At 37.3% G+C, this 25,395-nt stretch overlaps 3 protein-coding genes across 3 annotated transcripts; 2 read left to right on the top strand and 1 right to left on the bottom strand.

The window, feature by feature from the left end:
- Positions 1-993: 993 nt before the first annotated feature.
- LOC104220880 (pentatricopeptide repeat-containing protein At5g12100, mitochondrial-like) lies at positions 994-3,707 on the bottom strand. The gene has a single exon (XM_009771847.2). The coding sequence runs from the start codon at positions 3,674-3,676 to the stop codon at positions 1,205-1,207; it is 2,472 nt and encodes an 823-aa protein (XP_009770149.2). The 5' UTR covers positions 3,677-3,707; the 3' UTR covers positions 994-1,204.
- A 5,362-nt stretch (positions 3,708-9,069) lies between these two features.
- LOC138880341 (uncharacterized) lies at positions 9,070-12,313 on the top strand. The gene is made up of 2 exons (XM_070160274.1): positions 9,070-9,173; positions 10,266-12,313. Exon 2 carries the CDS (start codon positions 11,257-11,259, stop codon positions 11,998-12,000), a length of 744 nt encoding a protein of 247 aa, XP_070016375.1. The 5' UTR covers positions 9,070-9,173; positions 10,266-11,256; the 3' UTR covers positions 12,001-12,313.
- On the top strand, positions 10,383-11,045 carry LOC104220879 (protein kri1-like). The gene is made up of 2 exons (XM_009771846.2): positions 10,383-10,605; positions 10,672-11,045. The coding sequence occupies exons 1-2, from the start codon at positions 10,383-10,385 to the stop codon at positions 11,043-11,045; spliced, it is 597 nt and encodes a 198-aa protein (XP_009770148.2).
- Positions 12,314-25,395: the final 13,082 nt, after the last annotated feature.

Genomic DNA, 25,395 nt, shown 5'->3' with positions numbered 1-25,395 from the left:
TACATTTTATTTCACGATTATTATCCCTTATCTTTGTAATCAAATGACCCCTTCGATTATTATTAATATCATTGTTCAATCTCCTGTAAGTTAGATTGTGATTGTATTGATTTTAAACGCGGCTTAAACTCCAATTTAAGCATATAAATTTTTATTAGACAATTAGTCATAGTCATCCACAGTATTTAAAGATGTCAATGAATTAAGTTATGAGATTAATGTAGCAAAACATAACTCTTCGCTCCAAACCTTCAATTTTATGTAGGAGTATTCTTTGGTTTGATTCCAAATAGTTTAATCTATATAGTTTTCAGACGAAATTATCATTTTTGATTGGCAAAAATGATGAAGCACATCTAATCTAATAATCTGTAGTGGATATCAGGAGGGCTAGAAGCAGGCCTAAGAAGTCTTGGGGGAAGTTATTAGGCGGGACATGGCACAACTGGAACAAACCTCTTATCCTTTCCTAGTTCGCTAGCATTAGTGTTAGCATGATATCCTTTTATTCATAGATTGCTATTACTACCTAGAATTTAACTTACACCAGGCAAAACTCTGATTTTGGATAACTTACACCAGGCAAAACCTGTGAAATGCTAAAAGAACTGGTGGTATCACGAACCAACTGTGTCCACGATAATTTTTGTCGCCATGCAGCACCTCTGGCATAAAGATCCACAGGGCCATCAACATTGTCAGTTGAATCTTCAGCAACTTTACCCAGCTCTTCATGCTGATCTGATACTTTCTCATCTTTCTCGCCAACACATTCAGAGCCAGATTGCATATCACTTGGTTTTTAAGTCAAGATGACTGTGTCCTGCTTGGGACTTGCGCATATACAAATAAACTTTTGATTTAGTAGAACTTCTCTTCATGACAGAGATTCTCTTATTGTTATGTAAAACATCTAATATACACTTCAATTAATTTCCACAGGATCCAAAAGTAATTTCGGAAGACAATGAATGGGAGCCAAAAATAGAGATATCTCAGAAAAGACAATGATAAGGTTGAATTTGACATGAATAACTTATACAACTATGAAATTCATCTCATCCAGTATCGAGAATACATATGTTAATGAGTATCAATGAGGAAATAAATTACAAGAATACACAGATTCTTGAATATATTACAAGCTTTTCATTTGCTGCCGACGTTTTTAACTGAAGAGCTGGAGAACAATGTCTTTTTTGTCCTACGCTCTCCCAACAGCAGAAAGATCCTCATTTGTATTGCACTCTTCAATTCCTTTAGAACTCATTTCTGAGCATATAATTTGTGCCTCTTGCAATCTTCCTTCCTCTCTAAGGCCAGATACTAGCTCATTACAGATATTGGCTACCGGGAGAAGACCATTGTCAAGCATCTCTCTGTACCACATGTATGCGCCAAGAAAATCTTTAAGTTTGCAATGCCCTTCTATCAGAATATTATAAGTTTCATCATTGGGAACAATATTGTTAGCCTTCATCTGATCAATAATATTCTTTGCTTCTTCACATTCTCCCTCTTTCAAATGCACCATAACCAAGCTATTGTACGTCTTCTTGTCAGAAGGAATTCCTCGTTCCACCATCTCTATGTGCATGGCAACTGCCTTTTGAACCTCTCCATGCAGCGCATAGCAATGGATCAGCTCGTTATATACCACTCGGTCGGGAGAAAGATCCATATCGGCCATTTCTTGAACAATTTTGTCGATCAGCACCAGTTCACTCTTTTCCTTTTTGCACACTCTAATTAGAGGATGAATTGTGTTCATTGTAGGTTTTATGCCAGAGGTTTTCATCTTCTCATACATTTGGAAACACTTTCCAGTGTCCCCTGCATCTGAATATGCAGACAACAAAGAATTGTACATGATAACATCTGGATTTAAACCTTTGAGTAAAATATGCACAACCAAATCCTCGGCTTCTTTGATCATACCCTTTTTGCAAAGCCCATTTAATAGAGTGTTGTATGTAACCAGTGTTGTTTCTATATCACTTTCTACCATCTTCTCGAAACATACAAAAGCATTACTCATAGTTCCTCTCTTACAATGTCCATCTATAAGCATATTATAGACCTGTGCATTTGGTTTAACCCCTCTACTGATCATATCATTTAGGACTACATCAGCTTCAAGAAGCCTACCATCCTTGCACAAAGAATTGATTAGCGAACCATATGTAATAACATTAGGCTTCAATCCATTATCTTCCATCTCCTCAAGAATCTCAAAACACCTCGTGAATTCCCGTTTGCGCCCGTATCCATCAATTAAGATGTTATATGTATGTACATTAGGGGAAACTGGCTTCTCAAGCATTTTCCTTAACCATTCTTTTGCCTCATCCATCATACCCAATTCACAGAATTTCGTGATCAGAGTATTAAATGTGATGCAGCTTGGCTTCACCCCGGAAATTTCCATTTCGTCAATAGTTGAATAAGCCTTCTCCATGTTGCCTTCTTTGCAATAGCCACTCAAAATGGTATTAAACAACACCTCAGTAGGAGAAAGCCCATTTTCCATCAACTTCGTCAAAATCTCTGCAGCCTTATTTGTCTTCCCTTTCTTGCACAAGCCATTCAACAAAACGCTACACGTGTACTCATTCATATGTACCCCTTTCTTAACCGCTTCTTCATACAACGCCAACGAAGAACTAACATCATCACGTCGTGAATGCCCATCGAAAAGTATACTATAAGTAAACCCATCAGGTACAAATCCATAACCCTTCATTTCCTCCACAACGCAATCAGCTTCCTCCATCTTCCCCAACTTACAAAGTCCACTAAGCAATGTATTAAACGTCACAATATTCAGCTCCACATTATCATTCTTCATCTTTTCTCTCAACTTAAAAGCCTCTTCCAACTTCCCCGTTTTACAATACCCATCCATAAGAATATTATAAGTCACCTTACTTGGCGACACTCTTCTCTCAAGCATTTCATCAAACAGTTTCCGGGCTTCCCCAACTCTCCTCTCTTTACACAACCCACCCATCACTACATTATACACAAACTCATTTAAACTCAACTTATCCTTTCTCATACAATTCAACAACTCCAAAGCTTTACCTAAATCCCCCAATTTCACAGCTGATTGAATAGCTTTACCATAACTAAACCTATCAACCCTTATACCCCAACTCACTACATCATCAAACACTTCAAGGGTCACTTTGTAATGTCTCAAACTATTCAAAGATTCAAGAAAAACATTAAAAGCTGATAAAGATGGAAACTTTTTGTCTTCCCTTATCATAAAGTAAAGTTCTTTAGCTTCATTGATGAGTTTTGACTCTGAATAAAGTGATAATAGCAAGTTCGAAAAAATGGGTTTTGTAGGGGAAGGTGAAAAAAGAGTATAGAGTTGTGAAACTGAGTTTTTGTGAATAAGGGTACCCAAGATTGACTTTGCAGTTTCAGTACGATGTTGTTGTAGCAAAATTCGGAGTTTACGAAGCTGTTCTTCGAGGTTTTGGGATGAGGAATTTGTGGGATTTTCATTGGTTTTAGTAGTAGCAGTAGTGATTTGTTGTTCTTGGTATAGAAATGGAGATGAACTGAAGGATTTGATGGAAATAGCAGAAACTAGCTTTGAGGGACGACGAATGGGGAAAAGCTTAGGCATAATGCTGTCATAAACAATGATCGTCGGCTCTGTCATTAGTGGAGTACAGTTGATTAGGGGCGAGTGACAAAAGTAGCCACTTTTAGGACAGATGTTTAAACCATAGCGTAAATTTGTGGAGTGTTTAAAACTTAGTCACTTTGTCCAAGTTTTAAAAGGACTGAAGTTTAAATTTGGTTGTTCAAATTCATATTTTCGCGTTTGAAATTAAACTTTGGCAGTTCATTCAATAATTTTAAATAATATGGTCAAATATGCTCGGGATTCTACTGGGATGGTGTTGTTGTTGTATCGTCAAATATAATTAAAATTTTAAAAAAATAAATAAAATTAAAATATGTTAAACATTGCACTTAAAAACTGAAATATCAAACCAAAATAATTTTTTTTGGATATTCAAATTTTTGTATTTTGATGTTTTAGTTCCGTATTGCTTTTTTATAATTCACAAAAATATTGAGTACAATTAAGATATATTTTAAATATTACTTATAAATTTAAATGATTAAAAATTTTCGAATAAGAGGTTACAAGCATAAAAATATACTAGATTTCAAGAATAAAACATTTATATTTATTAAAGACTATTAAAGGATAATAAGCAAGACATTAATTTAATTATTAAGCTAATAAAAAATTATATGATAGTATAATAAAATTAAATATTACAATAACTATAAGAAAAGAACAAAAAAATGCATAAAAATAATGTGATAAATAAGACATATTTGACTTTAAAATAAAAAGAAAGTGATAGTAAGAATTTTATTAAAATAATATTATCTAATGTGCTCAAACAAGACAAATCACAATATGACATGTTTAGTATTCTTTAATATTGACAGCGAAACGAAATGCAAGTACTAAAATTAAGGGTTATGCTACTACAAATATATATAAAAAAATAGGTTGTCCGCTACGAGATTTGATATATATAGATTGTCCGCTACGAGATTTGAATAATAATTTTGTATCCTGCTTCATAATTAATATCTAATGTTATATAATTTTTATCTCAGAGGTTTATATTTAAGGTTATTCGCACATGATTCAAATAACCTACATCACAATTTGACATGATTTTATCCGCACATCGTGCGGGTACTAATACTAGTGTTATATAAAAATAATACTAGTGTTGATTTAGTTGTTTAAATATAAAAGGAAAAGCTAATATTTTTGCTGCTTTTAGCTGTCGTTTGGAATTAGGAATAAAGAAATATAATTCAAGATACAACGTGATATACTGATATTTTGCTATTTTGTGTTTGATTGAATTATCTCATCTAAGTGTAATTTTAGAATTAATTGTTATATAACTAACAATTTTGATTATATATTCAATATGGCATTGTTAGTAATAATAAAGATGTGCTTCTCATAAAACTGGATTATACTTTTTTTTTTGTTTCCCACCCCATATTTGATATTTATGCCTTAGGTTACGTCTCCTACAGTCATTTGTGTAATAATTAGCAAATTAAATCATTAATTACACTTGAAATATGTCATTTTCAACTTTTCATACTTCTTTCTTAGGTTAATCTTTCACACTAAACACTAAAATGATTAGGCTAATTGTTCACCTAAGAAGCGCTTATAGACACGAGCTTGATGTATTTTTAAGTAGTGCAAAATGTGTTTGATTGGGTACGCTTTGAATACAACAAGAGACTAAAGATGTACTAAATACATAAAAATGAGAGGAAGGAAACAGTGTTGCGAACGTCGTGCATCCACCTTGCTAACTCTGATGACTCCGCGTCTTGCTAACTCTGATGACTCCGGGTCTGAGCAACCAACACCCGCTACCGGGTTACGAAATACCTGAATCTGCACACGAGGTGCAAGGAGTAATGTGAGTACTCCAACCCAGTAAGTAATAAGAGTAAATAAAGACTGGGCAGTAGGAAACAATGAATCCACATTTATGTTAAACTCAATAAGCACAACATGCTTCCAACTCATAATACGAGTCAATCGTCTCATTTAAAATCCAACTTTTGATAAAAATCATTTAAAAATACCTACCAACAATTTCAGTATGGGTTCAATATCATTTGTAATAAAAGAGATGAAAACCATAATCGGCCCATCGGGCAAAATATAGTTCGTAAACAGCCCCTCGGGCAAAACATAGTTTGTAAACAGCCCCTCGGGCAAAACATGAGTCATAAACACCTCGTAACAAGAAAAATCTCAGTGGAAGTAACAAAAGCCAAATCAGTGATTTAATTCTAAATATTTCATAAACCCCAACTTAAATAAAAGTGGTTTTAAACATTTAATCAACGTTTTCGACAAAGGTTCAGTATAAAGATGAGTGAAAGCAGTAAATAAATCAACATATTCGATAGAAACTCACTTAAAGAGGAGTAAAAATCAATAAGTTCATAAACAGGCCCCTCGGGCAAAGCATCACCCGTGTGTATGTATATATCTATCGCCCCTCGGGCTAGCCTCTCAGTCACTCGTGACTCAACTCTTACCAATCAGCGCTCATACTCAGCACTCACGCTCAATAGGCACCATATATCGCTGCGGCGTGCAGCCCGATCCATATATCGTTGCGGCGTGCATCCCGATCCATATATATAGTCGACTGCGCTCACTGGGGGTGTGCAGACTCCGAAGGGGCTCCTACAGTCCAAGCGCTATATCGTTGCGGCGTGCAGCCCGATCCAATATATCGCTGCGGCGTGCAGCCCGATCCATATACATATATACATATATATTGTTGCGGCTTGCAGCCCGATCCATAAATATATAATCCTCACAACCAGGCCTCGACCTCTCTCAGTAATCAGCCTCACAATCAGACCCTCAGTCTATCTCAGTCATCAGCCTTACGATCACTCGGACCATCAGTAAAACATGGAACTTAGCCCAAACAGTTTTCACTTTTTTAAGAAATAAAGTGATAAAACCATATTTCAATAATAAACAAGTGAAACATGACTGATGATATGCTTTCAAAACAAATGGAGTGAGAAAAAATAGTGAAAGTGCCCCTAAGGGTCTCAGCAGGTTGGGACAATGCCCCAAACATGGTGTACAACCCAAAAATATAATGTCAGTCTCTAGAACATGGAATATCATAAGATTTTAAATCAAATACGCGACTTAACAGTCGTACGGGGACGGACTAAGTCACAACCCCCAATGGTGCACAACTCCATGCTCGTCATCTAACGTGTACGTCACCTCAAAGTAACACAACGATGTGTAATCCGGGGTTTCAAACCCTTAGGACAGTATTTACAATCATTACTTACCTCGATCCGATCCAAACTCTAGCCCGCGATGCCTTTTCCCTCACGAATCGACTTCCCGATGCTCCAAAGCTAGTCACAATCAGTACATGATCATTAAAATATGCAAAGGGAACGAAGCTCACTCGAAAATATCTAATTTACATCAAACATCCCGAAATTGCTCAAACCCGGCACCCGGGCACACGTTCTCGGAATCCGACAAAATTAGCATCAAAGGAAATCCTCATCCTCTCACGAGTCTATACATATCAAGAACATCAAAATCGCACATCTAATGGCCCTTCAAATCCCAATTTTACACTCTTCAAATTCAAGCCGTAATTCCTCAATTTTAGGCTTAATTTCCATGATTAATAAGGTAGAATTCACACAAGAATCAAGTATTGAGTTCAAAAATCTTACATCCAGGTGTTATATCTTGAATCTCTCTCCAAATCCCCTCAAGAAGCTCCAAAATCGCGGACAAGGGCTAAACATTCTGCCCAGGCTTTAAAAGCCTTCTTCGCGAACGCGGGATGATCATCGCGTTTGCGATGAAACCAGCCATCCAAAAATTTCTCTATGCGTTCCGGCACTAGCCTCGCGAACGCGATACACACTTGATACTAAACTACGCGAACACGGCCCAATGCTCGTGAACGCGATGAATAACTTGACCTTAAACCCAGATGACCACTTTCCTTCTATGCGAACACGGCATGAGTCACGTGAACGCGATGCACAAGACTCCAGCCCTTCGCGTATGCGTAGCCTTCATCGCGATCGCAAAGACCAATTCTTCAACCTCACCAGCTAACCCTTCTGAACGCGAAGGCCAATTTTCCTGAAATCCTTCAGTAGTTTTCTGCAACTTTTCAAAACAAGAAATGGTCCGATTGACCACCCGAAACTCACCCAAGGCCCTCGGGACCTCATCCAAACATACTAACATATCCCATAACCTCATTCAAACTTGTTCCAACCTTCGAAACGCTCAAAACAACATCAAAATACCAAATTTGCATCGGATTCAAGCTTAAGAATTCCAAAACCTTCTAAATTACGCTTTCAATCAAAAACCCGACCAAACCAAGTTCGAATGACCTGAAATTTCGCACACACATCCCAAATGACACAACGGAATTACTGCAACTTCCAGAATTTTATTCTGACCTCTATATCAAAATCTCACCTATCAACCGGAAAATGTCAAATTCTCAATTTCGCCAATTCAAGCCTAAACCTTCCACAGACCTCCAAAATACATTCCGATCACGCTCCTAAGTCCCAAATCACCTAATGGAGCTAATCAAATCATAAAAATTCCAATCCGAGATCATATACAAACAAGTCAACTCTTGGTCAAACCTTTCAAATTTCAAGCTTCAAACTGAGAACTGTTCTTCCAAATTCATTCTGATTACGCTGAAAACCAAAACCAACGATTTACATAAGTCATAATATATCACACGGGGCACGTCATGCCCGAGAACTGGCGAGCAAAGTGCAAAAGCTCAAACGACCGGCCGGGTCGTTACATCTTTATACGTGACTTGCTTATCCAGAAAAAGAAAAGTATATTTTATATCCTAAAAATTTGGAAAAGAATTCAATAATTTGATTGGAATTCAAATATGTTTAAGCAATAATTTGGGATAAAATATGTAAACAAGCCTCATCATGAACTTAGGTCTTATCGTCACATAAACTATTTAAAATAAAATTAATTTATAGTGGTTCAAGATAAAGATAAATTTCAATGGACTTAATTACTAGTTTATATCTCTGACTCCTCAAGTTCTTGTATCCCATGAATACTTGGAGAAGGAGATAAAAAAAATAATAAGAACAGAATAAAAATAGAATTAAAACCAAAAAAGAGCTACGAAGTACAAATTAAATATGTAATATTATATTATTGTGTGTCCACACCAATGCCAAAATTTGAACGTGGGTGGCATCTACTCTATATGATTAAACAATTAAAAATTTATACAAAAAAATCTGTTTTTACTTGGCAAGAGTATGGGTGCATGTGCCCCATGTTTTCTAGTATAGATACGCCCCGAGGTTATGGTTTTGGGCCGAGCAAGCACTCCTTATGCAAGCATTAGGGTAAATTATCTATGTCATATACTTTGGACCATGCATGAATGCAAGATACCTTGATCACCGGGCTGCCCTGAACCCCAGATCTAATTTAATTAAAGGTGGAGAGATACTATATGTGTGTTCTACTACCACCACAACACTGTTGACTGCGCAATTCAACTACACAGGTAAAATATACACAGTCTCTCTCTCTAAATCCTGTTTCTCTTCTTCTTTCTCTATGGATCCCTACAATGTATTTTCTCAATTTTATTCGAATATATTTGTGTTTCCATATCTTCTGCCTTCTGAAAATATTGCACTTTGCTTAATATACTTTTTTCGTTTACAATTTCCAATTTTTTTTCCGTCTTAGGGTTTATTGGAAACAGACTCTCTACACAATAAGCGTAGGATTTGCGTACACACTACCCTACCCACTCCCCACTCGTAGGATTTTACTAGGTTAGTTGTTGTTGTTGTTGTTTAATAACTTGATTATGTAAACTGAATGGAAAAAAGAGTTTGAATTTATGAAAGCTTCTATGAAAAAGAACACGCGCACACACAGAGAGAGTCATATAAAAAGGTTGAAAAGAGAGAATTGTGATTATTACTGAATAAAAATGTGATCTTTTTTTCATATGGTTCAAAGACTTGGCTTTGGTTATAAGATTAAACTGAATAAAAACGTGATTTGCTTTACTATATTATTGATTCCATTTCACATTCTTTAGTATATTTGTTGTTTTTTATGCAAAACATGACTGTCTGAAATTCTGAAACTTGCTGCAAAGAAGTATCTGAGAAGACAGTAATGTGAATCTACCCCTCCAAAACACACACACACACACTCTCACTCTAATTCAGTCTATGTTGTGCGGACTCTCCAAATATGTTGTCGCACCCGTGTCGGATCCTTCAAAAATGCACTACCTTTGGAGGATCCGATACGCACCTGTTAGTATTTTCGTAGAGTCCGAGCAACATAGAATTCAGATATATATAAAGGGTGAAAAAAGAGAAATGTGATTAAACTGAATAAAAATCTGGATTTTTTTTCCTCTTGGTGTTTGCTCTCACATGCTCTTCCCTATTATTTCTCATATGGTCCAAAGACTTGATGGTTATGAGTTTAATCTGAATAAAAATGTGAGCTTTTAAACTATATTGTTGATTCAAATTGGCATTTTTTTAGTATATTTGTTTTTCTTTATGCAACACATGATAGGTTTCATTATATGTTAATGTTAACTTTCTGTTTATATGTTGAATTGCAGGCAAAATAGTGACCTTTCAGTTTCTGTAGTTTTCTTGTGAAAGCTGTTATTTTGGTGAGAGTTGTTAGTTTGGTGAAAGGTTGTTATTTTGAAGTTCTTTGTAAACACTAATGAAATATGGGGTTGAAGCTATTCGAGGGTAATGATGATGACATCGAGAAGTTGGACAAGATCGAGATCAATGAGGAATTTGCCCGTCGATACGAGCATAATAAGAAGAGAGAGGACTTGCAAAGGCTGGAAGAGCTGAAGAAGAAAGGCCTCGTCGATGACTCTAACAAGGAAGACTCCTCTGAAGACGACGAAGAAGAAGAAGAGGAGGAGTATTTGAACCCTTCGAGTAATTTAAAGTTCATTGATGCTTTTCTTAAGATAAAGAAAGGTGATCCAATTTTGAATAATTAAGATGCTAAGTTATTCAATTCTGAATCTAAATCTGAAACAAATTCTGAGTCGAAGGAGAAGTCTAAGGACGAGAAGAAAAAGAAAAAGCCGAAGTACTTGAAGGATGTAGTTTTTAAGCATTTGATGGAGGAGGGTCCGGAGTTTGGAGATAAAGAAGACGACGAAAAAGAAGATGAGAAGAAAGTCAAGACATATTTTGAGGAGCAAGAGGATTTGAGAAAGGAATTTTTGAATGCTGATAAGGAGGATGATGAGGACTTGTTTAAGTTGAAAGTAAATGAGAAAAGAGGGGATGAGTTAGGTGATGACGCGGAGGTCCCTATGGAGTTGCTAAGAAATGGGATGAGGCTTTTGGGGAGGATGACAAGTTTTTAAAGGATTATTTGAGGAATGGGATGTGGAGGAGGTGGAGTTTTCGAAGGATGAGGAGGAGATTGAGAGGCAAGAGGATTACGAGAGAGATTTTAATTTTAGATTTGAGGAAAATGGGGGTGATCAAGTGTGGGGACATTCGAGGAAAGTGGAGGGATCGGTGAGAAAGAAGGCGAACGCAAGGAAGTTGCAGAGGGAGAGAAAGGAAGAGAGGATGGTTCAAGCGGAAGAGGAAAGAAAAGAGGAGTTGAAACGATTAAAGAACTTGAAGAAGAAAAAGATGAAGGAGAAGCTTGAGAAGATTAAGGAGACTGCCGGGATGGGAGAGGACGAGGTATGCTTGTTTGATGTCGATGATTTGGAGGAGGAATTTGATCTGGGTGATCATGACAGAAAGATGAACAAGGCTTACGACGATGCCTACTATGAGGCAAATTATATGGATCCTGAATTTGGAAGTGATAAGGATGAAGATGATGTCGAACTTGAGAAGCCAGAATTTAACAAGGAAGATGAATTACTTAGATACAATGTGGATGAACCTCGTGATGATGATGATGCGGCTGAAGAAGGTAAGCGGACGAAGAAGAAGAGAAAGCGGCCTAGTACAAGAATGAAGATAGTCAAAGAACAACTAATGGAAGAGTATTACAAGTTGGACTATGAGGATACTATTGGTGACATGAAGACAAGATTCAAGTATAGGCCGGTTAAGGCGAAGAGATTTGGGCTAACACCAGAGGAGTTGTTAACAATTGAGGATAAAGATTTAAACCAGTATGTCTCTTTGAAGAAGTTAGTACCTTATAGAGAAAAGGAATGGAAAGTGAAAAAGACACTTAAAGGAAAAATATCAGATGTGGCAAAAGCTGAAAAGAAGCCTAAGTTTGATAACAAGGAAAAATTTGCTGGTGAAACAGATGGTGCAAGCAAACAATCGAGGCGAAGTAGGTGGTGAAAGAAAAAAGCTGAGTATAAGTTATCTGCAGCAAGGCTTAAGGCATATTCAGATAACACATCAGAGTCAAAGAGTAAAAAGAAGTAGCAGGCAGTTAATGAGGAGCAGCTCTGTATAACATGTTAATAGTTATAATGAGAAGCATATTATTTGTTTCAGATTGTAATTCTGTCAATAGATTAAGGTTTAGTCTATCCTGAAGTCTGGGAACAACTTGTTTAGTAACGTTTAAATGTCAATATTGATGATTTCCATCTCATTAAAGAAGTATTAGGCATGTGCCTAATAAAAGTTCCTTTGGTTTGGTAGTCAACCTTGTTGACTTGGTTTGGTTAGGTAGCCAACCTTGTTGAATTAGTTTGGTTTGGTAGCCGACCTTGTTGAATTTCTTTGGTTTGGTAGCCAACTTTGTTGAATTATGAAAAGTGTGTGTAAATTGTCAAATATTGTAGGCTTTAGAGAGTAAAGCTTTGGCTATAAAAGGAGAGCTTCAACTCTCATTTCTTCACACCAACAAAGAGAGAAAGAAAGAGTGATGTTTCACAGACAGGGTATAAGAAAATAGTCTGTGAGGAAAATATAGAGTGAGCGATATTGTAGTGAGGTGGAAATATCAAAAGAGGAGGGTTATTTCTTTTGAGTGTTGTAGTGGTCTTTGGAGTATTTTACTCGGACCTACAAAGTGTAAAATTCCTTACTATAGTGATATCAGTTGTTCCTCTCGGGGCCGTGGTTTTTACCTTATTAAAAGGGTTTTCCATGTAAAATTCTTGATGTCGTTGTTACTCTTTTATTTTTGTTAATTACCGTATCTCGGTGCTACATTATTATTCCGCTTTTATTACCGTGAATATTATTTCTGTGGGGGTTTATTTCCAACAACTGGTATCAGAGCACAGGTTCTGCTCGTTCACTAAAATACCATTCACTATCAGTAGTACTATACTCGGTGAAAAATAAAAATGTCCGGAGTAAAGTACGAGGTAGCAAAATTCAACGGAGATAACAATTTCTCAACATGGCAAAGAAGGATGAGGGATCTGCTCATCCAACAAGGATTACACAAGGTACTAGATGCTGATGCCAAAACACCTGATTCCCTGAAAGCTGGGGATTGGGATGACTTGGATGAAAGAGCTGCTAGTGCAATCAAGTTACACTTATCAGATGATATAGTAAATAACATCATTGATGAAGACACTGCACGTGGAATTTGGACAAGGTTGGAAAGCCTATACATGTCTAAAACGCTGACAAATAAATTGTACCTGAAGAAGCAGTTATATGCCCTACACATGGGTGAAGGTATGAATTTTTTGTCACATTTAAATGTGTTTAACGGATTAATCACACAACTTTCCAACCTCGGAGTGAAAATCGAGGAAGAAGATAAAGCCATCTTGCTATTGAACTCGTTGCCATCTTCGTACGATAATTTGGCAACAACCATCCTGCACGGTAAGACTACTATTGAGTTGAAAGATGTCACATCGGCTCTTCTACTCAATGAGAAGATGAGAAAGAAGCCTGAAAATCAAGGACATGCTCTCATCACACAAGGTAGAGGCAGGAGTTATCAAAGGAGTTCGAACAACTATGGTAGATCCGGAGCTCGTGGGAAGTCAAAGAACCGATCCAAATCAAGAGCCAGAAATTGCTACAACTGTGATCAACCAGGTCACTTCAAAAGAGATTGCCCAAATCCAAGGAAGGGCAAAGGTGAAACCAGTGGCCAGAAGAATGACGACAACACAGCCGCCATGGTGCAAAATAATGATAATGTTGTCCTCTTTATAAATGAGGAAGAGGAATGCATGCACCTGTCAGGTCCAGAGTCGGAATGGGTGGTTGACACAGCGGCATCTCACCATGCCACACCGGTAAGAGATCTTTTTTGCAGATATGTAGCAGGTGATTTCGGCACAGTGAAAATGGGTAACACAAGTTACTCAAAGATTGCGGGGATTGGTGACATTTGTATCAAGACAAATGTCGGATGCACATTGGTTCTAAAGGATGTGCGGCATGTACCTGATTTACGGATGAACTTGATCTCGGGAATTGCTTTAGACCGAGATGGATACGAGAGCTATTTTGCAAATCAAAAGTGGAGACTCACTAAGGGATCATTGGTGATTGCAAAGGGAGTTGCTCGTGGCACGTTGTACAGGACAAATGCAGAAATATGCCAAGGTGAATTGAACGCGGCACAAGATGAGATTTCTGTAGATTTGTGGCACAAAAGAATGGGTCATATGAGCGAGAAGGGATTGCAGATTCTTGCCAAGAAATCACTCATTTCTTATGCCAAAGGTACAACGGTAAAACCTTGTGACTACTGTTTATTTGGTAATCAACATAGTCTCATTTCAGACATCGTCTGAAATAAATTTGAATATACTTGATTTAGTATATTCTGATGTTTGTGGCCCAATGGAAATTGAATCAATGGGCGGTAACAAATATTTTGTTACTTTTATTGATGATGCTTCACGAAAATTATGGGTTTATATTTTGAAAACCAAAGATCAGGTGTTTCAAGTTTTCCAGAAGTTTCATGCTCTAGTAGAAAGGGAGACGGGTCGAAAGCTAAAGCGTCTCCGAAGTGACAATGGAGGTGAGTACACTTCAAGGGAATTTGAAGAGTATTGTTCAAGTCATGGGATCAGACATGAAAAGACAGTTCCTGGAACCCCACAGCACAATGGCGTAGCCGAGAGGATGAACCGCACCATTGTGGAGAAGGTGAGAAGCATGCTCAGAATGGCTAAACTGCCTAAGTCATTCTGGGGTGAAGCAGTTCAGACAGCCTGTTACCTGATCAATAGGAGTCCATCAGTTCCGTTGGCGTTTGAAATCCCAGAGAGAGTTTGGACCAACAAGGAGGTGTCCTACTCGCACTTGAAGGTGTTTGGTTGCAGAGCTTTTGCACATGTACCAAATGAGCAGAGAACAAAGCTACATGATAAATCTGTTCCCTGCATATTTATCGGATATGGAGATGAAGCGTTCGGGTACAGATTATGGGATCTTGTAAAGAAGAAGGTCATCAGAAGCAGAGATGTAGTCTTCCGAGAAAGTGAAGTTGGAACTGCTGCCGATATGTTAGAAAAGGCGAAGAATGGTATAATTCCTAACTTTTTACTGTAAGCACGTGATTTTTGACCTATATGAGAAATACTCCCAAAAAATGCAAAAATAAAATGATTTTCCGTGGTGTGCAATTTTGTGAGATTTTGTGATATTTTTGGATAATTATTTGTATTTGTCTGTGTTTGCTTATTTGTTAAATTAATAAAAAATACAAAAATATGTCGCATTTTGCATGTAGGATTTAATTCTACAATTGTTAGTAATTAAATTAGTTTTACAAAAATTGAAAATTACAAAAATAGGCATCTTTTGCATTTTTAGCATTTAATGTCCAAATATACAATTTTATGCTTAATTATTACTTAATTGTGCGTTAATTGTTATTGGTAGTTAATTTGCGCTTTTATAACTTAATTTAGTTCTTAATAATAATTTAAGTATTTTTATAATTTAGTTTTAGAAAAATAAAAGAAGAAAAAATAACAAAAATACAAAGAAAAATCGGATTGGGCCACTTTTTCAAATTTCAACCCCAGGCCCAAACAATTGTCCAATCTTCCCCACGACCCAGTCCACTTCAGACCGGGTCGACCCGGTCCGCCCCATTAACCCAAATACCCAACATCCCTTCTTCATTTTGTCAAAACACAAAACAAAACAAAAAAATAAAAAAACCCAAAAACCCTAAAACACTAACTCATCTGCCCCCTCTCTTCATCCTCTCCAAACTCCAAGCACACAACCATGGCTGCCCTTCACCCTCACCGTCGATGACCCACCCCGCTGCCTTCGGCTTCACCATCACCAAGGTCGCAGCTGCTTAGTCTTCGACCATGAGCAGCCCAGGCGACCACGCGACTGTTTCTGTTTCATCTTCGTCGTCCGGCGTCAAGCTCGAGCTTGAGCTCGACGTCCATGGCTGCCTTCCTCCTCCCCGCGTAGCTGCTCTATTCTCATCTTCATCTGTGTCTGCTTCTGCCTTCTGCTTCGTCTTCCCCATCAGAACGACCTCTGTTACTGCTTCGTCTTCGACTGCGAATAGCTCGAACAACCACTGCCTTCCCGCCATTGTCGATGGCCAACAACCAGTCGCCATGGACGACCCCTCCTTCCAGGCTCTAGCTCCTCCGTCACTTCTACTGCTGAGCCAATCCTCAACCTCACGTCCAAACGACCAGACACTTCTACTGCTGCTGCCCGTCGAGCAGCTGGTTCGAAGCCCCCCTCCCCCGTCGTCGCTGCTGCGTCGCAACCAAGCAGGCCACGCTGCTGTGGCTGCTTTTATCTCCTTCGCGCGACCAAACCAAAAGCACCCCCATCTTCGTTTCTACTACGTCGCTGCTACTGCTTCATGCTGCTCCGTCATCTTCGTTTCTTCGTCGTTATTTTGAATCGGTTAGTTGGTTTATGTTTCAAATTTCGTCCATATTTTTGTTCGTTGTTTTTCGGATCAAAAATCGATAATTGATTCAATTCTTGTTTTGTTTGTCTATCGTTTGAATTAATTTTTAGTTTGTTCATGTGCTTTGTTAAATTAATTTTTCAGATTTCAAATGAAAGTTTAATTAGTTGTTTTTCATGTTTGTATCATTGTTTAGATAAATATTTGCTAGTTTAATGTTTGTTAGATTCAAATTGAACTTTAATTAATTATTTCTTCAATTTGTTTCATGTTGTTATGTATTTTCCAGAAATTATTAGTGTTGGTTGAGTCATGTGAATCCGTCATGTTTTGTTGCTTAAAAAATAGATTTAGTTCATGTTCATCTTTGTTTGAAGTTCATGTTTAAATCCAGTGATTTAATGTGAGTTTATGTTTGTTTTTGATTTGTTGATTTAATTTGAATCATATATTTTTGTTGTTTGTATTGTTGTATCCTAGCTCATACATTCATGGTCTAAATTAACCAGGATTGGTTCCCGATATGGTTGATTCGTTCCATTAATTTTGAGTTGTGTTGTTCATCGTGTTCCAATTACCTTATTGTAGTTGGTCATCTTGATTATATTTTGGTCAAGTTATGATTAATTGAGTGTTTAGAGCTGATGGGGGTAATTTGGTAAATTGCATTGCATTCGGGGGTAGAGTTGTAATTACAATAAGGTCGGAGGGGTAGTTTGGTAATTGAACATTATTTTGATTCTTTATGTTAAGCATGTGGGACAAAATATAATGGGGTGGGGTTTTGATGTACTTGTTTAATATAATGGGGGACAAGACAAAACATAATGGGGAGGAATATTGTACTTATTTAATGTAAGCATGGAGGACAAATTGTAATGGGTTGTGGTGGAAGTATTTATTTAATGTAGGCATGAGGGACAAAGTTTAAAATAAAGAAAACATTAATAAGTGGGACAAAGCATGCCTTGGGAGAATAATTTCGGGTTGGGAAATTCAAGACAAGGTCTTGCTATAAATAAGAGTTATTCTTGACATAAAAGGGGACTTGAATGGGAGAGGGGAGAGGACTTAGAGATTATTATTGGGAGAATATTTTTGAGAGTAGGAGATTCTGAAAAATTTCAAGAGTGTTAGAGAGTAAAAGAGAAAGACAACTTGAACTTCTACTTGAATAATTTCCGGTTGCTTTTCTCGAGTGTTATTCAAAATCAGGAAACTACTGCATCTTGATCTTTTCTCTCTTCTGCTTTGACTGTGATTGCACTTTGGCATTGCTGATTTTTCAATCCGTTGCTGGGTTATTCTACTGGTTGTTACTGGTTTGCGGTGTTGCTGAACCTGTTGTTGCTGTGTTATTATTGCTGCTGACTTCTCCTTCTTTTGTTCTTGTACTGCCATTTCCAGGTACATATTTGTACACTTTCGGCTTGAAGCGAAATGAAATATTAATCAGGCTTTGTTCCTGTTGAATTCCTCCTGTTTGGATTTGTGTTTGAATTAATTTTCCTCTCTTTGTATAAAAATGTAGTTGATTGATTAACGAGTAATGAGCTTGCATATGTATAATTTCTTCATATAATAAATGATTAGTTTAAATTAATCGAAGAATAGTTAATCTGTTTTGATATTATGGTGTGTCAATCTCATGTTCTAATATTATTGAATAATAGAATATAGAATGAAAGCAGTTTTTCTTTGTACAAACTCGATCGCAATTTTCCATTCGCATTAGCCTTAAACTAATAACTAATAAGTTACGTTTTTCAGCATGTAATTAATTAAGAGATTTTCTTTTATTTTTAGAGACGAACTTAATAGAAAAAATGTAGTCACTATAGGTTTATCCTTTTAAATAAAACGAGACGAGCCTCGCCAAATAAAACACACAGATTGCGGGGCCCTCACAAAATATATGTGTTAAACACTTAGAATTCGGGACAGGTCATTTAGCGAATTTTACGGCCCTCCCCAAAACAACCATGCGTTAGTTGCTTTAGGCGCGCCTTAAATAATTTATTTTCCTTAATTCGGGTGCACATTTATGTGACCCAAATCCAAATCTCAACCGAGTCGAGATATATCAATAACCACGGGTGCATTGATGTAACGTGGTTCGAGATATGTTTTCACGACGTTGCAAGTCCTATAAAAATAACAGTGAATGATAAAAGCGGTTAAAAGATAAAATTGGCACATAAGTTCACATTTGTATAAAATCAGATAATCAAGCCGAATATAACAGTTGAGCGACCGTGCTAGAACCACGGAACTCGGGAATGCCTAACACCTTCTCCCGGGTTAACAGAATTCCTTATCCGGATTTCTGGTACGCAGACTGTAATATGGAGTCATTCTTTTCCTCGATTCGGGATTAAAATTGGTGACTTGGGACACCCTAAATCTCCCAAGTGGCGACTCTGAAATAAATAAACCAATCCCGTTTCGATTGTCCTTTAATTGGAAAAAACTCCCTTGTCCCCTCGCGGGGGCGTAAAAAGGAGGTGTGACAGCTCTGGCGACTCTGCTGGGGATTTGAACCCAGAACCACTGGTTCAGGGTTAGAAATTCGAGCTTAAAATAACTGTTATAGTTGGCTTTATTTATTATCTGATTTTTACATGTTTATGCTTAATATGCTAAATGATGCTTTTACCGCTTTAATATTATCTGAATTGTGTATAAAACTGCTACGAAACTCTTCTTCTTTCTGAGTCTTCTAAATTTATGGTGTACACGTGCGCGTGACCCACCTTTCTGTTAGAAGTCATACCAAATAAGACGAAGTTGGGACAAGTAACTAGGCCGGGCAGACTTTCGTGCTCCCGGTACGTTGCCCCCATTTCGGCTCAAGCTGTCCACTTGGGTAAGCCAGGGCTAGAACAATATGCCTCAGGTTTTTTTTCACTTAGAATAACTCAGCTTCATGCCGGATCCCTAGTAGGAACGTTTGTTTGCATCACGTGCATTTGACTTTGGAGGCTCAACACAGGGGTTGGGTCTGTCTAGGACAGGTGTACCAAAAAATGAAAATGACCATCCTGATGCATCTTACTTGCTACTACTTGCGCATTTATTTGATTCGGACTTGTGTGTTGACTGACTTGTGAATATCAGGAATAATATTTTGAAATTGAAAAAAAAGAAATAGCGGTTAGGGAATTGATTGTTTATTTTTGAAAAGAAAACAAATGCCCAAATACTGTCAAAACTCTGCCGAAATCTTAAGAAAATGAAAAAAAAATATCTTATTAGTTTGTTTTATTAAAAGCTAAGAAAAGAAAAAAAAAGTCGTTGTTCTGTTTTGTTTTTCAAAAAAAAAATAGAAAAAATATATAGTTTGTCTTGCCACGAAAATGAAAATGAAAAAGAGTCTTATTTTTAAAATGTTTTTTTTATTATTTATTTGCTTATGAAAATGCAAAATAAAAAAAATAAAAAAAGAGTCTTTCATTATTTGTCGCAAATATATATATATATATATATATATATATATATATATATATATATATATATATATATATCCGAAAAGTTTTTTTTTTATTTTTCCAAAAAGATATATATATCTTTATTTGTTGCAAAGAGTATTTGTCTTGCCAAGAAAATTCAAAGTAAAATTCCAAAAAGATATGTCTTGCAAAAATAATATAAATATCTTTATTTTCCATTGTTGATAAAACAAAAATAATTAAAATGTTTTCTTTTTTTTTAAAAAAAAAAAATCCGAAAATATTTTGATTCTTCTTTCAAAATTGAAAAGAAAATTCAAAATTCAAAAAAGTATTTTTTGGAAGTATTTCTTTTATTAAAAGTAAAATTCCAAAAATATTTTCTTTTTTTTCTTTAGAATAAGAAAAAAAAACAAATGAAAATTCAGAAAAAAATATATCTTCCTTTTACTGTTGAAATTCTCAAAGTTCAAATCAAAAGAAAAGGAATTTTTTTTACAAGTCTTTCTTTCAATAAGAAATCAATCAAAAAAATATATATATATACTTCCTTTCTTCTTTTTAAGCAGTCCTTTTACAAATTCAAAAAAAAAAAAAAATTTAAAATTAGTTTATTTTACTTTATTCGTGACCTGCCCGAACTACGCGGGTTTGATTCTCACCGGATGTGAGTTACGTAGGCAACCCTCATCGGGTCCAATCCCCCTTTTGCTAAAAAAGCCAAAAACAAACAAATAAATAAATAAAAAAAAACATGTCATAAATAAGTCGGGTGATGTCCAACCTCACCTTTTGCTAAAATAGCCAAAAGCAAATAAATAAATAATAATAAAAAAAATATGTCAAAATTTTAATTTTGTCCTAAAGAAGTCGGGTGACGCTATTTTATCAAGACACAGCCGAATGTTCCCGAGAGGGACGCCGGAAGGCTGACTTTGCATAAATAGCCACTTTTGGGTTATTTTTTAAGATTTGGTCCAGTTTACCCACACAGCCTTAAAAATCCTTGTCCCCGAGACAAGGAAAGGCCGTGTTTGCAATATTGACTTTTCTAAATTCAAAAAACGATAAAAAGAGTCATAAATAAGTCAGGTGATGTTGTTTTGTCATAAATAGCCGAATGTTCCCGAAAGGGACGCCGGAAGGCTGACTTTGCATAAACAGCCACCTTTTGGGTCATGTTTAGGATTTTTGGTCTAGTTGACCCACACAGCCCTATAAATCTTCGTCCCCGAGGCGCTGAAGGGCCGTGTTTGCAACACCAGGTTTTTATTGTAATTTGAAAAAGAAAAAAAATAAAGAGTCAGCGGTCGGGTGAATACCGTTTGAATTTTGTCATAATAAGCCAAGTCAGCTTCGGCCACGTCTTAAACCGTTCTTGCCAAAATAGCCTTAGAGTATCTTTCAGTTGTCGAAAGGCTATTTTCGTAAAAGAACGGATAGGTTTGTAAAGTGTCATAAAATAATCCTCCCCGGCCTCAAAATTTATGTGAAATTTGGAAGGGGCCACATTTGCAAAAAATAACTGTTTGGTTGCATTTGGCAAACGGGGAAAGGAACTGGCCGTTTGTTTTTAAATTTGTAATTCTTTGATTAAGAGTATGCGAGTTATTTGATTTTCGAGGCCGTTTGTTGTCTCTCGTCAAAAGTCTGTTAGTATGGTTAGTTTTTAAAGTTTTGCAATCAAGTTTGTTTTAATTTGAAAGTTGGAAATTCCAAAAAAACAAAAAATGTCTATTTACTGTTTATCTTTTATTCTCACGAACTACGCTCGGTCTGATTCATGCGGGGTCATGATACGTAGGCAATCTCCATAAGATTCGACCACCACTAAAAAATAATAATAATAATAATAATAATAAAAGAATAAATAAATAAAGGAAAGTGTGGGAGATTTTCAGAGGGGCACAATTGTCTGACTGCTTAGGTGCATTGTATCTCTGATATATGATTGTCTGTCAAATGCCCTAACACTAACGTGATGGCTTCCCTTTGCTGTGTTCATATATAGAAAAGTGGTTGGTTGTGGTAACTCCTCCCTGCAAAGCAAAATCAAAGGACAATGGCTCAGAACCGCAGAACCGAGTGGGTCGGTATTGATGACCGACAACAATTGGTCGAACGGAACAACGGGTTGGTAGAGGAAGTGAAAATGCTGAGACAACATGTGGCAGATATGTATCAGGCATGGATAACTGGAAAAGCACCACCCCCTCCACCGCCAAGCCTCTTGAACTCTGTCATTTCCCAAGCACCCAACACCATAACGGAAGATCCCCCATACTCTCCATCTCAACCCACTTATGGCGGCTTTCCCAGCTACCCGAGTAGCTCCGTCACTCCTCAATGCTTCTCCGCTCCCCAACACCACTTCTTTCCCCGCCATACTTCACTTTCCAGGTACCCGGCTCCACGAAATGCCTACCCACCTACACAAGCCTACCAAAAGCCACCTGGATCAGGTTTCCGGCCCTGTCAACATGCAAGAATGAAGAGGCTATTGAAACGAGGAAAGACTCTCACCCCTATCGGAGTATCTTATGCCAGTCTGTTTGGAAGGCTAAGGCATGCTGGCTTGATTGAGCCACTCCCCGCATGTACTCCAGATCCACTTGCAAGGAACTTTGATCCGGCAGCGCGATGCGCATACCACTCCAATGTCGTAGGGCACAACATTGAGAGCTGTCGTACTTTGAAAAGGGAAGTGGAGAAAATGATCCAAGAAGGGCGGATTGTGATCAATAACAGTGACATGGAGCACTCGAACCCTATCGAGAGCTTGTCGACAGAGGTTGATGATGTTGAAGCTGGCAATAGTCTTGACAGTATTGATGCAAAGCTCAGTGGCTAAGATGCCAGTTTTTGATAAAGTGGGAGGACGCTTCGTTTCCTTGGTCAGCAAGAGAGAAGCTTGTGGTGGCTTATTTTGTTGTCATTTCTGTTGTTCGGATTATTAGGGTTATAAGCCGGATATTGTCTTGTGTCAAACTGTCTTAACTTTCCGTTTTGTCATAGCGGTTGTTTAAATTTTGTCCAGTTTGTTTCAGGATTTTGTTCTGGTTTGTTTTGTTTGTTTTGTTATTCAAACCATTTCACCGGTAGACTAACGCAAGATCCGGTCTTTTATTATTTTCAGTCATCTTTTGTTTAGTCCTTTTGTCATTTTGTTCAGCGCCGATTCTAGTGACATGACATGCGCACACAGTTTGGGCATAATCTTAAAAGTTAATCATAAAACCCCGAGAAGGTGATCAAAGCATTTAAAGAAAATAAGGACGGTTTGAGATTATTCAGAGCCCGAGTCATATGGAACTGGGGCAAGTAAAACCCAAAGAAAACCGTTAAAAGAAAGATTCGCCAAATTGACATGAGGGTCGTTCAAGATAATGAGAGTTAGAGTGTCGCCCAACGGTGTGTTAGGAGTGACGAATGAACAAACAGATGTTGAATATAATTGTCAAGTCCGGCACCATCAGAAGAGACTACAAATTTAAATTGTGTTGTTTGCACTTGGCATGTTTGAAGACTGGAATGACGAAGGCATTTTGTTCTGCTACCTAAACACTTTATCCTTCGTTAACCCCTTTTGAGCCTTATTGTATTTTCTTTCGTACCCCTCGTTCGGAATCAATAAAAACGACTAGAAAACGCAAGCATGGCATAAAACAAAAACAAAAAAAAAGAAAAAGAAACAAAGAAAAGAAAACAACAAAACGAAAAAGAGAAGAAAAAAAAAAGAAAAAGAAAATGATAACAAAGAAAAAAAAGAAAGTCAAATGAAAAAGAGGAATTGGGAACTACGTTTGACCTGATTCCTCAAAGAGGATACGTAGGCGCTTCACGGCTCGGTCATAGTTTTGAAAAAATGAAAAAAAATCAATTAAAATATCCCCAAGCAAGAAACTGGGGCAGAGGTTGCGCTCATTGTAAATAAATCTGGTTCCGAAGGTTGTAATTAATAACCCAGAATCAATGCACTTTTGAGCCTTTAATACCCTTTCTTTCTAGCCCTATCCAAAACCCACATTACGGTCCAAAGAAAGACCTTCTGATCAGTCTTCAAAAGATGCCAAGTCAGACAAATGAGAGTCTTACCGGCGAACATAACATTCTGTTCCACAGCAGAAAGGACTCTAATCTCCAACAGAAAGAGTCATACCGACAACACTCCAAATCCCCAGCTGGAGAGAGATATAAAACGAGAGAGTCTTATTGGTGAAAACCTTCACAAGCGCCATAAGGCGATGGAAGTTGAGAGAAAAACCAAAATGAGAGAGGCTTGATAGCGAAAACCCTTCGGGCACTACAAGTCGAATAAGATTGAGAATCAGATGGGGAATTGCCAATTGAAGATCTTGAAAGATGATTGACAGCGGAGGATAGGCCACATACGCATGTCATGACCATTAGAGTCGGTATCTGCATTTGATAGGTTTTTATTTATAGTTTCTTTTGTTAAAGAGTCATTTTTTTCCTTTGTCTTTTTATTCTGTTCCCTTTTATCCTTTTTCTTTCATAGAAAAACTCCCCAATAGAGTCTGTCTGGTCAGAACAAGTGAATTGACTTCAAAATATGCCATCAGCTTTCCAATTATGCAAAATAAGATCTGACTAGTACATCCAAGTGGTATAGTCAGCGAGGAACAAATGTGAGGCCAGTGTCAAAAAAGATATCCCCAGCAAAAGGGAATTGACAAAAGGATTGACAAGTGTCAAGAGGGATACCCTTGCCGAAATCAAAGGTTATAAACCTCAAGGCTAAGGCCCGTTGAACAAAGAAAGGTGAGCAGTGAGCATGATTTGGGGAAATTCATACTAGACTAAAAGGTCGGGGAAATGCCAGTTTCCGAGCTATGCCACAAAAGAAGAGGGATATCCCCAGCAAAAAGGGATTATCCCCAGCAAATAATATCATCCCAACAAGTTTTGGAACGCAGAGCAGGGAAGGAAAAAGGGAAAAGCCATCCCAGTAGGAGTATCACAACCAACCACCATGTTTTAAACTAACAAATTTTGTTTGATTTGAAACAGGTAAAGGAAATGGCATTGATGACAAAAATGCGTGCCGCAAGGGATATTATCAAACTGGGGCAGAAAATTTTCCTTCCATTTAGAAAATTTTCTGGAAGTCAGGTACCCATGCGGGGGAAAAATAAAGATAACACCAGTCTCAAGGGAAGTGGTCTTAGAACCAGTGTTGACCCAACATAATAAGTTTCAAATGGAGGAAGTTGTCCCCCAGCAAAGAGATGAAACTTGAGCTCAGTGAAGCACTAGTTCTGAAGGAATCAGAATCCCCCAGCAGTGTTATCCACGACAGCGTTATCCCCAGCTGATAACATTTTACCCCCCAACAGGTAAGTAAATAATTCCCCAACAGTGTTATCCCTAGCAGTTTCGAGGAGTCCAACACAAGTTTGGTGAAAATCGGTATCCTCAGCGGTTCCTTTC

This window comes from Nicotiana sylvestris, chromosome 10, assembly GCF_000393655.2.
Source record: "Nicotiana sylvestris chromosome 10, ASM39365v2, whole genome shotgun sequence".
NCBI classification, from domain to species: Eukaryota; Viridiplantae; Streptophyta; class Magnoliopsida; order Solanales; family Solanaceae; genus Nicotiana; species Nicotiana sylvestris.
The sequence above is the reverse complement of the archived record's forward strand: the minus strand, read 5'-3'. Positions and strand labels throughout refer to the sequence as shown.